Here is a 13,937-nt window from a genome sequence, read left to right on the forward strand (position 1 = left end):
CATAGGTGCCGACTGTTCCGCAATAGGACAAGAGAAATCCGTGCTGGCCTGGAAATTGTTATTCACATGATTGTTGCAGGTGGTGCTAATAGGGTGATCTACTGGTTGGTTCTGTTTGTCGATCATGTCCTACTTCCTTGAACCTTCCCACTGTTGGCGCTACTGCTGGAGTCAAAGCCAATCCCAACGTCGATTCAATAGTGGAAAAGACCATAGTCTAGAGGAATACAGAAGGTTGAGAAAAGCATTTGTGATCATCTGATTCTGTTACTCGGTTGGTCGGTCAGTCCATCAATGAGATCCTCCGCGTTGGAAGCCATGTCTCCCGGCTTGAGAAATTCCAACCCTTTTGAACAAAACTGGCCTGATATCAATGTGTATTATCGGGTCCCTTATCCCTGATGACACTGATCTTGTTTAGAGCTCCGTCGAGTCAGTTGTACCTCTATAATAACTGGTTAGAGATGTTCCGACTCTCCAAATAAGTGACCGCCAGACTTGTGTGTTCCCCTCTCGGTCAATGCATGCAGATCGAATCGCCTGATACTTTCATCCACATTCCAGCCGTTATTGATGATGACAACAAGGTTCTGAATTGACTTCCGACTAGTGACTACTAGCGGGATAATTGATCAGCTTTCTCAAGTCTTCACAAAAAGCCGACTGCAGACGATCTCCTCGATTCCGCGGGTTGCCGACTGGACATCCTTCCTCATGACTCACGCAACAACAGCTCAAAAATCTAGGCTGGCTGCAGTGATTCCATCCTGTCTCAGTTTGTGTACATCCTCAGACTCCTTCCGGATACCTACACCTTCCCGTGTAGATCAGACCGGTTTCTGATGATCAATTTGCAGCCCGATGGGGACCCCCTTGATTGAGGATTAGGCTTCTCCCCCGCTTGTGAGACAACAGTATGCTGCATACCGCATTGACGGGATAGAATCCACTGGAACTGCCTTTGGGCCTTCTTTGAGCATGTACCCATTACGGTATGCAAGGTGAGCTGGGTGAGCTCGGCCGCTTGTACCACCCAGCTCGAGCCAATCACCGTCGGTGCTCGCTCACGATGCAGATGAACAATCATGTTCTGGATTCCTTGCATCGGAAAGAAAAAAGACTATGACGCATCTGGGGATAGCAAGCATGTCCGTATGCTTTGTGGACTATGCCCCTTTGGCAGCAGTGCAGCGCCCGTGACGCAGGATGCATGAAGCGAACCTGGATTCCGGTTGATTCGGCTCGCTCTGATACCCCTCGTTGATGTATAAAGTCTGCGTCCAGTCCGCCCCTAACTTGTTGTCTCTTGATATATCAACTATTGACACGCTGGTTGGCTCTGCTGCACACGACTACACCTCGCTGCAGCATAAACACTTGTCCCTGCCTTTACATCTCCCTCCACTATCACACAATAGCAGCCATGTTGTCGACTGCCGTTGCTCGTCCGCTGCAGCTCATCACTCGCGTGATGCAGTGGTCCAGCGCGGTCATCGTGATGGGCATCACCTCCTACTTCATCCACCTTGGTCCTCGCGGCCAGCATCTTATCTACCAGGAAGTCATCGTATGTTCCCTCTTACGCATACCATTATGTCTGGATACTGACGGGATAGTCCACGCTGTCGGTTGCCTTCTTCCTACCGGCCTTCATCTCCCCGTTCATGCCCACGGCCCTGAGCAAATTCGTCCTTGGTATCGACGTCATCTTCTCATACCTGTATGCTTCTCCCCTTCTCTCTCACAACCCGATGCAAGCTAATAGAATCGAAGCTGGCTCACGGCCTTCATCTTCGCCGCGCAAGACTACAACGAGCAGAATTGCTACTTCAACGCGCCCCCGTTCGTCGACTGCAGCAAGAAAAAGGCCAACGAGGCTTTCATCTTCCTGGCATTGTATGTTCCTCAACCCTTCATTGTCTTGTTTGAATTTTTGCTGGAACGATAGCTAAAGCTTGGAATCAGCTTCTTCACCTTCGCCGGGATGTTCCTCGAGATCGCCTCCCTTTCGGCGTACCGTCGCGAGAATGCGCCCGTGCGCGAGAAGAATGTCCACGGCGCTGCGCCTGCCACTACTACTACGGCGGTCTAGGTGCCTGCGTTGTGATTGCTAAATGGCTTTCTACGGCTGGTATGATCGGTTAGGGGACGCCTGGCAATGAAAGATGAAGCTACGAGATGATAACACACGAGCCGGGATTATGGTGATTCTCGTCTGGGATGAACGATGAGCGGGCTCGTATGAGGGAGGTGATGCGTTGATTTCTCTGATGACGTTAATGTTTAGTACTAATACCCATACCATACCCCTAATGATGTGATGTAGTCGTTGGTTCAATGGTGTTGTGGAGATACCCACATTTTGTTCACCTTGAGCCTCAGATAAACAATTATCCATTTTGATGGTACATGCATTCATTAAATGCATTTGAGTCCCTATATTGCGGGATTTCGGTTCTGTCTCCGAACCTGTGTGCAAGTTCTCGATCTACAATACCTCCAACAGACCTCAATCGTCAATTGCTTTTCAGGCGAGTCTCGATGTGACGCTTCGGAAGACAAGAGTAAGCAGAGTATACCAGCTCAGTTAAATAGCCCAGACTGCGGACAAGGTTGCTACGGAAGGCGAGGAATTACGGGGCGAAAAAAGAGGGGACAGGAGATACGACACAGCGAAGACGGACATTCTGCGAACGAAAGCAGCAGGATGTCGAGGTCATCGAGCTGAAAGAACAGACTGAGAAGATGAAAGAAGGCGAAACAGGATGATCAAGAATTCGAGAACAACAAGTGGGAAGCTAACGAGGAGGAAGAGGAGATGGAGGCTCAATAAGATGAGGCTAGAACGGAAGACAAGGGTAAAGAGGGTCGGGCGGGAGTTTGACGAAGTAACAAGGGAAGTCCTTGATTACATGGGGTCACTAGGTAAGTAGGTAGTCTGTGTTTGCCCCACAGCAGTGGACGGGTCAATTGCATCTATAAATTGCAAAGCTCAATGCGTCGTACTTCAATTCTATAGTACACTCCGAGGGTCTATATAGGTACATCAAGTCAACCAAGGAACCGCATGAACAGCCGGAACTGGTCACGTTCATGCATGCAATATAAGAGTCAAGTGTCTGGTATAATGCAACAAATGAACGCTCAAAAACAAAAGACAACATCTAATCATATACTGGCTCGGCGGGGAGCCATGGTACGTTGCAGCTTCTTCTTCTCCTCAGTCTCCTCCGGCAACGGGAGAGACCCCTCGGTCTTCAGCTTCTCCAGGAACTCCTTGCCGAAGGCGTATCCGACCTGGTAGATCTCATCAAACTTGCCAAACTCCAGCGTGCCGTATCCATCTATAGGGGGACGCATGTACAGACAGCCCGGGATGTTCTTGGCGCGCTCCAGGTTGTCAATGGACGAGACATAGGCCAGACGTGCTTGGATTTCGGATAATGTTGGCGGATTGGGGCACGAGGAGAACGGGTTCCAGCGATTGAAGACGGACCAGAATCCGGAGAGGGAGTCTCCGTAGACTTGAGGCGTGTTGTCGTCGATAGAACCCACATCAACGGCGAAGATCACATCCGCACCGAGACCTTTCATATGGTCGACGGTCAGATTGTCAATGTAGCCGCCGTCGAGGAGCATGCTTCCCTCATCGCAAATGGGCGGGATCAGACCCGCAAGCGACATGGATGCACGCACGTAGCGCCAGACATATCCAGAGGAGTGGTACTCGGGGCGCGATTTGCTGATGTTGGTAGTGTTGCAGTAGAACTCAAGCCAGAAATCCTCGATCTGGCTATCACCAAAGGTCTTGAAGATTCCGCGGTTGAATTCGTGGCCGGTCGTGTAGGAGACCGTCGGGTACGTCAGATCCAGCGCGAACCGCCACATGCTTCCCATGCGGCCAGCAAACTTCTTCGCACGGCCATACATGGGAACCACGTCTGCATCTCGAGCATACAACGCACCAATGAACGAACCGATAGATGTGCCGCCGATAATGTCAACAGGGATACCGGCCTCCTCGAGTGCCTTGATCACACCAACGTGCGCAATACCTCTTGCTCCTCCTCCACCAAGCACCAAACCAACAGCTCTGCCACACAGCCGACGCGCAAGACGATGGAAATCGCCTTTGAACGGGGATTGAGCGGAATAAAGTGGTGTCTGGCGAATCCTCCGTGATGTGTACTTTTGGATTTCAGCCTGCAGCACCTGGACCCGTTGCTTGAGAACTGTTCCGAAGCGCTTGGTTTCCGGATGTGAGGGCTCGGCCGTCAGTCGGAAGGCCATTTGAATGTGATGGTGGCCGCCATTGATCCATACTCGGTTCTTCAACCACCGCCGAGTCAGTCCAGGCGGACAATACCGCTCCGAGTGCAGCAATACGAGCTCCTTCCGCGCCGTAGTCTTCATGCCAAGCAAGAACCTCTCGTACTCTCCAATACTGGGGGATGATTCGGCCAGACCGACCAGAAGAATGCAATCGGCCTGCGTGATGCACGTTTGCGTCCACGGAGAGCTCACGTTAGTGTCAGCGATGTAAAGAACCATGCCATACTTCTCTTCTAGGTCGGCAAGGTACTGGGACAACTTGAGCTTGCCCATCTTGCTGAACGCATGGCGCCCTAGATGATTCAAAATGGCCGCCTGGTTGAGCGATGTAACCCCGTTCGTCACTCCAATTTGATGAAGAGCGTGCAATAGTCGATTACCGAATTCGACCACTGGAACGCCCGCCGTCACGGGCAGAATGCCCACGGTGCGGAGATTGACGGTCGAGGTTGCCGTTTGCACACCACCAGCGTTGCTTCGTTCGACACCTTTCTCGGTCACCGGGCGTTCGACCAAATCCCGCATCCGCTGGGCAATCAGTTTAGAGACCTGAATGGTAATTCCCGGGTGTTCCTGGGCGAGGCTGTTGAAGAGAGATCTTGGGAACTTGGCCAATTCGGTATCACGGATCGCATGAAGAGTAGCCGGGCGAGTGGACTCGGTCATCACCTCGAGCTCACCCACGCTCTCTCCTTGGCCGTATTCGCCAATGACGGCTAGTTTGTTGCCCGGACTTTCAAGAACTGACCGCAATCGTCCATTCAAGACAAGATAAATTGCGTCGCTCTCGTCGCCTTGGTGGTAGATAACTTGACCGGCATTCACTTGTACCCATTCGAGAGCGAAATCGATGTGGAGGAGCAGACGTGGAAGGACGCTTGTCAGCCGCTTCGCAAGCGTCAGCAAAGCGATCGGATACCGCTCCGCGATGCGCTCCAAAGACGCCCGTGGGAGGAAGCCAACGTAGACGTCCGTCTTGGCAACGACATCGGTGGAAGATCGATAGGACGCTACTGCCCCAACATAGCCTTGAATACCGCCGGGTTTGATCAGATACAGGGATTTTCGAGATTGCTTTCTTCGGCGAGAATCATTGGCAGCTGTGCCGCCCGCGCCAATCGAGTTGGCAGTTGTCGTCCGCTTAAGGGTCGGAAAAGGCTCCTTCGAAGCTGCTGGTTTGGACACCCCCACAAGATCTTCCCCTTTCTCGACAATCGGCACACCTACGTCCAAGAATCCATCAATCACATAGTATAAACCTGGGTGGCGCTCTCCCTGCTCCACCAGGACCGAACCCTTAGGGAAATAGACGATCTCGATGTCGTTACGGAGCTCTTCCCGTAAGTTGATCACTGGCGATGTGCCCCCTGCACTCGTTACAGACATGGACATCAAAGACTCTGTCTCTCCATCTGCCGAGCCTTCATATGGGTCAATAAAGCCAAAGGCGTTGTTGGCGAAGATCGCCTTCTGACGTCGAGAATCATAGGAAAGAAGCTTGGGAGACGCCTCGCCAGAATGGCTGCTTTTGCGCAAAGCGTCACGAGTACTACTCGTGAGACCGATCGCCTTCATGATGCAATCCAGGATGCAGTCGCGGAACAGCGCATCCTCGTCCATGGCGTCTTGTCGGCGGAAACTATGACGCGCTTGCATGGCTGGAAGCCGGAAATGGGTGTTCTCTTTTTCGGCCAAAGGAGACTGTAGCTTTGAAGGAGGCTGCTCATATCTGGGGCCAAACCTAGAGGATTGAATGGTCGACAACAGGTCGCCTGGGCTAACTCCATATGTGTCATGATCGGTGGGTGCACTCTCCGAGGTAACCACTGTGGCCGTGCGTCTAGGTGTCATCATCCTGACTTGCAGCGCAGCCTCCTTTCTCATGAAGCTGCTCGATCGGCGTCGTCTACCGGTAGATGGATTGTGTAGGGCAATCCCCTTCGTAACTTCCTCAGAGCCTAAGCGATCCCGCTCCTTGATGAACTTGTCTTTGAGGCGATCCAGAGCTGCGCCGCGCATGTCGTTTGGCAGATCATATGTGGTGAACTTGGTCATTTGCTTTTCAATACCATGCACCTCGTTGCTGAGACCGAGATAGGAATGCGCCGTTGCAAACGTAACTCTCTGTAGGCGAGTGAGGATGACCTGGACGATGTGGGCGGTCGCCCTTGGATAGACCCTGGTCAGTCGCCGGAAAGCGCTGGCTGGGATGATTGCGATTGTGGTATCCACCATAGCACGGGCAACAATGTCAGGATGGACCGACTTCCGGCGATTTCTGTTAGGGTGCTTCCGAGGTTCATGGTGCTGCTGATGGTGCTGGTCATGGCCGGAGGGAGGAGTGCGGCTATCTCCCAGATGCAGCGGGGGCACGGATGGCAGATCTCCGTTGCTGATCATAATAGAGGTATCGTCGCTGTGGTCTTGAAAGCCCAAGGAAGGGCTGTCCATCATTCCCCGAGGACTCGTTGGGATTGAGTTGGGTACACGAGCAGCGCGTAGGGCGATGCTAGAGGAACTGGAGGTGGAGCTCTCGGTATCCCGTAGTTGAATGTCCTCCGTGAACAGTGAGAGGATTGAGAATAAGGACGACATCGACGCGCCATTCTTGACCTCGGTCAGCAATTGATACCCCTGCTTCCCGTCGATGTGGTGTTCCTCGTCCGAGGATTCGGCTCCGAGATGGTGCAGCTCCTCATCTGTGTCCGACTTCGCATCTCGCATTGACTTTACAAAAATCTGAACCAACCCGTCGACTACCAGACAGAATCCCTTTTCTTCCTCCAACATAAGCGTTTCGCCCGCGATCAGCTTCCTGGTTTGCATTGTCCGGGTCAATTCGTGGAAGACAGGCCGTTCCAAGTACCCAAAAACTTTGATTGCGCTAAGGAACTCATCCAGGTAATTGGCCAGCCCTGGCTTCGAATCTCCTTCTTGTACATCAGGGAAAAGGTCGACCTGCGGTTCCTTTCGCTGGGGCTCGGGAGGCAATCGACTGTACATGTTCAGAAAGCGGTACCGGATGAACCAGCTGATGGTCGAAACCATCGCCAGAACGATTAACAAGCTGTTTGTCCAATTGAAGCAGTGGTCAGCATATTCCCCTCACGAACGCGGCGGCAGCTTTGGGGGGCAATCTTACAGCGTCGTGAAGTTCATTGTGAACGTCAGGCTCATGGAAAAGAGAGTGAACAGCCATGTGGGCAATGTGATGGTAGAAAAAGTGATGACCCAGTATAGAACGCTTGGAATGACCTGGAAAAAGAAGGAAAAAACCCATCCGATCCACCCCGCCATGGTTGTAGGCATTGGGGGTAAAGGCGGGGGAGGAAGATGGGAGATGCTAAAGCTGGCGGTTACGGCGGAAGCAGACGTTGCGAGGGACAGTGCGACGGCAGTTGATGACGAGAAAGAGGGAGACAGGGAAGGAGAAGGAGAAAACGAATCCAGGCCAGTAGAGTCGATCAATGTCGCTCCGTCGGCCATAGCTGATTTCTTCCTGTCTCTTCCTTTCTGTCGGGGTTCTTTTTTTTCCTTTGGGGGGCAGAGTTGGAGAGAATCCACTAGTAACGTCTAGCCAAGATTCCGAGGCCAGCAATCAAGGCCCGACGTCATTCGCACATGCGAAAAAGACCGCTGGAGAGTAATATTGCTGTAGCGAGGGGAACGTCAAGCAACCCATCCTCAACCAGGGATGTTAAAACGTGCGAGAAGACCCTCTTTTGGCTGGTTCATGTGTGAGGAGATCTGAGGGGTGAAGGAGTAGAGTTAAAAAGAAACACGAGTCACGGTTGCAGGGATCCTATCGTCCACGCACACACTGTTGCGCTTGTGATCGCCATGGAGATCAAGCTCATCCACCAATGATCCAGCCACGATTTGAGAGAGGAGAATGTCAGTTCTGCAGAAACGATAGATTGCCTTGATCTGTGTCGTCGGCTCAAAAGATGTGGCTGTTATGACCATTTGATGTTTTATCTACCACGCTGCTTGGTCTATTTCGGTGAGTTTCTACATATATTTGACTACTCCTCGCCGACAATCCAGCAGTAGCGGTTTGGCAGTAATCGGGTAACAACAAACAAATTTTGATCCTACATGGACAGGCATTTGAAGTAGGAAATTGAGATTGAAGAATGCTCATCAGCGTTGGACTAGACACTTTATCAAAGCTGAGCCGCAATAAGGTGCCTGAGTCCTCCATGAAGTGACAATCACTTAGAATATAAAGAACATTTTTGAACATCAAGGACATCCGCTTTAAGATCTTTTAAATCCCATATATCTAATCTACGATCATAAGAGTGTTTCTTAAAATCCCTAAAAAATCCCTATTCCGGAACTGTAGCTACCACTAAGCTCGTTTGCATACTCTTCGCTGTAGTCGTACGTAGGTTCGCTGCTCCCTTTTTCTGCCCTTCTTGGCTCAGTCCCGAGATCTGGCCGCCCGATATCCATTCGCTGGAGGCGTCTCAGGTGTCCCTTCATGATCCCTCTCATTGTTCCTCTCAATCTTCTGCTTCTTTCCCTGTTCTTCCTTTCTCATCTTCTTCACTTCTGTGTCTCGTTTGTCAGATTTGTCGTGGTCCTGGCTCGCGGGCCCTCCACGGTCATGTTTCAGGTACGGTGGCTCACGTTTATCAGTGTGTTTTGATCGATTATCGGGAGTATTATCGTCTTGAGCTAACGTTGTCATCGCACTTGATTTACAGCGCATACGCGAGGCGATCGATTCCCGGATCGCAGAGGAACAGGCCCGCCAGAGAACCTCCCAAGATGTAGTCTCCCGGTCCAACTCCGCTCGTCGCCCTACCCGCAACCTGTCCCCGAGTCGACGAGCTACCCGCCCCCGGCGCAACACAGGCACTCCCGTTCGCACCCCTGATCCCAACGAATTTGAGCCGGAGTTCGCGATCGGAGATGATGAGGGGTCTAGTCGATCTGTTACCCCCCGGCTGGAGTCTGCAGGTGGCTCCGAGACGGCGCCGGCAAAGGACGCTGGGGAGGACAAACCATCTACAGATGAGCCATCGGCCGGGAAGGAGGTGCCCACGACGGAGGGAAACCAACTGTCGTCGGAGTTGCCGCCCGAGATCAGAGTCAAGTTACGCAGACTGACCAAGTTGGAATCCCGGTATCAAGGTTCGAAATACAGCTAGCGAATATGCCTGCGGTGGTGCGGCTGACCTTGTTTTGCACACAGAATTACTTAAAGCGTACCGTCTGGCCCATGCACGTGTCCTGTCGATCGAACCGTTCGAAGCCGCGCTACGAGAAAACACTCCTCTGGCGTCGATTGCCGATCCGAAAGCTCTCACTGAGTACCTGAATCAGATCACATTGAAAGGGGACATGGTGATTGAGGAGCTCAAGAGAGTCACTACGGAAAGGGACGACTACAAGAAAAAGCTGGAGGAAGCGCAGAAGTCGACAAGGGAGGCTTGGGACGAGGTCGCCAATCTCAAGAAGGACACGACGCAAGGCGCCAAGGAGGAGAAAACCGCCGCTACTGAAGATACCGCCTCAAAGAAGGAACCGCCAGTGAAAGAAGAAAGCGAGGAGTTCTTTTCGTTCGACAATGAACTACCCCGATTGGAGTCTGAGCTGAAGGAGAAGCAGGAAGAGGTTGAAAGTCTCAAGTCGCAGGTCGGGTCGCTCAAGCGCGATCTTGCTGTTGCTCGTGAGTCAACGGAGGGCATGGTGCAAAATCTTGAATCCGCAACTCGCGAGGTCGTGGAATTGAGAGATATTAGAGACAAACAGGACTCGGAAATCAAGGAGCTGAAGGATACCAAGCAGGCTGAGGTTGACGATCTCAAAGCCAAGCTCGCAGAATCTGAGGATGCCATTGCCGAGGCAAGCGCGGAGGCGGAGAGACTAAAGGCTGAGTTGAAGCAGAAGACGGAAGAAATTGAGAAGCTTCAGGATCAAGTCACGCAGTCGAAGGACAATGACCAGCAAAACGAGTTGGAGGAAAAGCTGGAGGAGGTCGCCAAGGAGAAAGATGCTAGCGAGAAAAAATTGGGAGTTCTCCAGGGCCTCGTGGACAACCTGCGGTCTCAGCTTAAAGAGACGGAAGTAGTGGTGTCGGATCTTAAGGCTGACATGGGCTGTAAAGTCGAGGAGCTGGGCAAACTGCAGAACATCGTTGATTATCTAAACAACAACCTGAAAGACAACGCCGAGTGGCAGCAAACCAGAGATCAAGCCGCGAGCGGACAGCCCCCCGACTTTGACCATTTCCGAAAGAGCCTGGCACCTCCTCAAGAAGAATCCGGGGGTGGCAACGTGGCTACAGAGCCAGAGCCCTCAGCAAATGGCTCGACCGGTGGCGCGGGCACGGGTAAAAAGAAGAAGAACAAAAAGAAGAAGGGCGGAAAAGGCGGAGAAGATTCAGCCAAGGCTACCAGTACCCCTGTGCTCGAGGACAAGGAATCGCGCACAACAGAGTCCGACCAAGCAGCTTCGAAGTTGGCCGAACTTGAGCAAAAGATCCAAGCGCTGACACAGCAGCTGGAAGAGAAGGAGGCAGCAATCGACCGTCTGAACTCGAAACTAAGAGGAGAGGAGGACCTCAAAGAGGAAATCGAATCCTTACGTGACGATCTCCTTCACCTTGGCCAAGATCATGTCGAAGCGAAGGACAAGATCAAGGAACTCACTGCAGAAAAGAAGGCTCTAGAGGAGACGATATCCAAGTTGGAAAAGGAATTAACTGATGTACAGACAAGCCATGCCTCCAAGAGCGCAGACTCGGAGAAGATGCACAGTGGTCTGCAGGAGGACTACGAAAACCTCAAAGTCAAACTCACCAACCTCGAGACGGAGCTCTCTGCCGCTCAGCAACTGGCTGCTACCCGGTTCAAGGATCTGACGGATTTGCGGGAGACTTTGCAGAAATTACAACCAGAATTGAAGAGCCTACGGGCGGAATCCTCGGAACTGAAGTCGACGAAGGAGGCCTTGGCGAGTAAGACATCTGAATTGAGGACACTGGAGGGTAAACATGAGGAGTTAGGTGCCGAAGTGAAGACTCTCAAGTCTACTATCTCCGAGCGCGACGCTGAGGTGAAGACCCTCAACCAGAAGATCAGACAGGAGACAGACAGCCGTCTCAAGGCCGAGGAGAACCTGACCGTTGCTCAATCTGACTTGCGATACTCGGAGAGCAAAAAGCAGGAAGCCGTCGAATCAAAGGAAAAGATTGCAGCAGACCTATCCAGAGCGCAAGATGAGCTCAAGACCGCTCGGTCTCAGCTGCGGGAAGTTGAAAACAAGGTCACTCAATTGAACAAGGAGCTTGGTGGTCTGAGAGAGGAAATCCAGCTGAAGACCGCACAGCACGCCAGCGCGCAGAGTCTGATGAACAGTATGCGCGACCAGAGTGCTGAGCTAGCGATGCAAATGAAGGAGGCCCGGGAACGCTGTGAGAGCTTGGAAGAAGAACTGGCTGATGCTCATCGCTTGCTGAGCGAGCGGACGCGCGAGGGTGAAACGATGCGGCGCTTGCTCAACGATATTGAAGGCCGTGCCGAGGCCAAGGTGCGTGACTTCAAGGAGCGGATGGAGGCCGCCATTGAAGAGCGCGATCGGGCAGAAGACGAGGCCAGCACTCAAGGTCGGCGCCGGGCCAGAGAGCTAGAGGAACTCAAAGCCAAGGTTCGGGAGGCCGAGAAAGCACTGAGAACGGCGGAGGAGGACAAGGACGAGCTTGAGCGATCACAAAAGGACTGGAAGCGCAGACGGGATCAACTCGAGGAACAGTCGGAGCGCTCAGCGCAGGAGCTAAACGACATCCGCCAGGCGATGGCACGGTTACGTGACGCTTTAGATGAAAGCGAGAAGCAGGTCCGTGATTTGGAGAAAGAGAAGGCCGAGCTGCGTCGTTCTGTGGAAGAAACGAATAGCCGACTGGAGAAGCTTCGCAAATCTAACCGGATGTTGTCGGACGAAACCCGCGCTGTCCAGAACCCTCAGTCCTCACGTTCATCGATTGACTCAGGAACAAGAAAGACAGTTGCATCTCCCGTGTCGAAGGACCGTAGTCCATCGACGCGGAGCAGCGAAACGCCGACGGGAGCACCGATTGACTACATCTACTTGAAGAATGTGCTCCTGCAATTCTTGGAACAGAAGGACAAGAACTATCAGAAGCAGCTGATCCCGGTCTTGGGTATGCTGCTTCATTTCGATCGGTCGGTATAACTATTCCTTTAGCTGGCGGAGTTCATGCTGACACCTACGAACAGAGCGGACGAGCAAAAGTGGATGGCTGCTATAACATCTCGATGATTAGCATGGACCAAGTTCGGCTATCTCCTAGTCTTTTGAGCGTATTTGTCATTTGACATTCAAAGAGTACATAGTCGTGTCTCCCTTATTCCATATGTGTATACTCCATAGATGTCATCGGCAGGGCGTACCGTCCGGTCGATATAGTTCCAGAACCGAAGGTGGGGTTCGGGCCCAAGATTTTATTCTTCGGCCACTTAAATAGGAACATCGACATCCCAGTTTCCTTAACATCTTTACCCTTGACTCTGCCTCAATTGCAAAGCTGTACAAAGAAGCTAATCATACTCAATACTTTGACAAACCCTTGTTATCGTAATGTCTGCGGAAGCTACCATCAGACTGGCAACTCCCGAGGGCAAGTTTTCACCCCGCATTCCTTTCAGTGTTTCTCCGCATAGGTCGGCCGTCGTTGCGAGAACGCTGTACGCCTGTACCACGGCCCTTACTGACCCTGTTCGTGGTCACAGATGTCCCTTACATCCTCCACTTCATCCGGGAGCTAGCCGTCTACGAACACGCCCTCCATGAGGTCGAAGCCACCGAAGAATCCCTCCTAGCCACACTCTCCTTCCCCAATGACACCCCTAAGCGAGGCTCCGTCTACACAGCCCTCGTTATCCCTCCCGCCACAGCGGAGGACCCATCTCCGGTACCCGTGGGCATGGCCCTGTTCTTCTACAACTACTCGACTTGGCGGTCGGCTCCCGGGATCTACCTCGAGGATCTCTACGTTCAGCCTACCGCCCGAGGCAACGGATACGGATTCAAGCTTTTGAAGTACCTGGCTGCCAAGGTACTGGAAGTGAAGGGTCGCCGTCTGGAGTGGAGTGTCCTCAAGTGGAATGAGCCGAGCATCAAGTTCTACAAGCAGGTTGGGGCTCAGGCTATGGAAGAGTGGATGAAGATGATGGTCGAGGGGCCGGCGCTGAATAAGTTGGCGGAGGGACTGTAGGAGCATCGATGAGCTTGTGGTATGTCCTCATTCGACGTTGCGAAGATTTGATAGCAGATGTTATCCTGTCAAAGCTTGGTGTGCTTCGTATATAGGTAGACTGTACCTTCCTCGATAGTCGAGCATGATACCCTTGGAATTCTTGCGTTTGAGCCAGTGGTATATCATTCAACATTTTGCGTCTTCATTATTCCGCTTCCATCTTCGGTTCACTTGATGACAGCCAAGGAAAATCTGTGGAGATATCTAGTATATCTCTCCCGCTGTAGAAAGGTCCTGAGATTGATCGAGGGTTGAACGCTCTGTCCCCTTTCAGCAGCAGTTAGGGCTAACCCTAGGCCAGCAACGTCGGGGATGT

The 13,937-nt window shown here is 52.3% G+C and overlaps 4 protein-coding genes across 4 annotated transcripts; 3 read left to right on the plus strand and 1 right to left on the minus strand.

Annotated features, from left to right (window-relative positions):
- Positions 1-1,423: 1,423 nt before the first annotated feature.
- Aud_002266 (uncharacterized protein) lies at positions 1,424-2,092 on the plus strand (the record flags this gene model as incomplete). The annotated part of the gene is made up of 4 exons (XM_043296266.1): positions 1,424-1,567; positions 1,617-1,720; positions 1,774-1,896; positions 1,966-2,092. 4 exons carry the CDS (start codon positions 1,424-1,426, stop codon positions 2,090-2,092), a joined length of 498 nt encoding a protein of 165 aa, XP_043152201.1.
- Positions 2,093-3,168: 1,076 nt separating this feature from the next.
- On the minus strand, positions 3,169-7,818 carry nte1 (lysophospholipase; the record flags this gene model as incomplete). Its single annotated transcript, XM_043296267.1, has 2 exons — positions 3,169-7,399; positions 7,475-7,818. The coding sequence occupies 2 exons, from the start codon at positions 7,816-7,818 to the stop codon at positions 3,169-3,171; spliced, it is 4,575 nt and encodes a 1,524-aa protein (XP_043152202.1).
- A 1,000-nt stretch (positions 7,819-8,818) lies between these two features.
- On the plus strand, positions 8,819-12,537 carry Aud_002268 (putative vesicle-mediated transport protein (Imh1); the record flags this gene model as incomplete). The annotated part of the gene is made up of 3 exons (XM_043296268.1): positions 8,819-8,953; positions 9,045-9,474; positions 9,536-12,537. 3 exons carry the CDS (start codon positions 8,819-8,821, stop codon positions 12,535-12,537), a joined length of 3,567 nt encoding a protein of 1,188 aa, XP_043152203.1.
- A 405-nt stretch (positions 12,538-12,942) lies between these two features.
- Aud_002269 (GNAT family N-acetyltransferase) lies at positions 12,943-13,579 on the plus strand (the record flags this gene model as incomplete). Its single annotated transcript, XM_043296269.1, has 2 exons — positions 12,943-13,057; positions 13,095-13,579. 2 exons carry the CDS (start codon positions 12,943-12,945, stop codon positions 13,577-13,579), a joined length of 600 nt encoding a protein of 199 aa, XP_043152204.1.
- Between the last annotated feature and the right edge of the window lie 358 nt (positions 13,580-13,937).

Source organism: Aspergillus udagawae (genome assembly GCF_001078395.1).
Source record: "Aspergillus udagawae IFM 46973 DNA, scaffold_11, whole genome shotgun sequence".
Lineage (NCBI taxonomy): Eukaryota > Fungi > Ascomycota > Eurotiomycetes > Eurotiales > Aspergillaceae > Aspergillus > Aspergillus udagawae.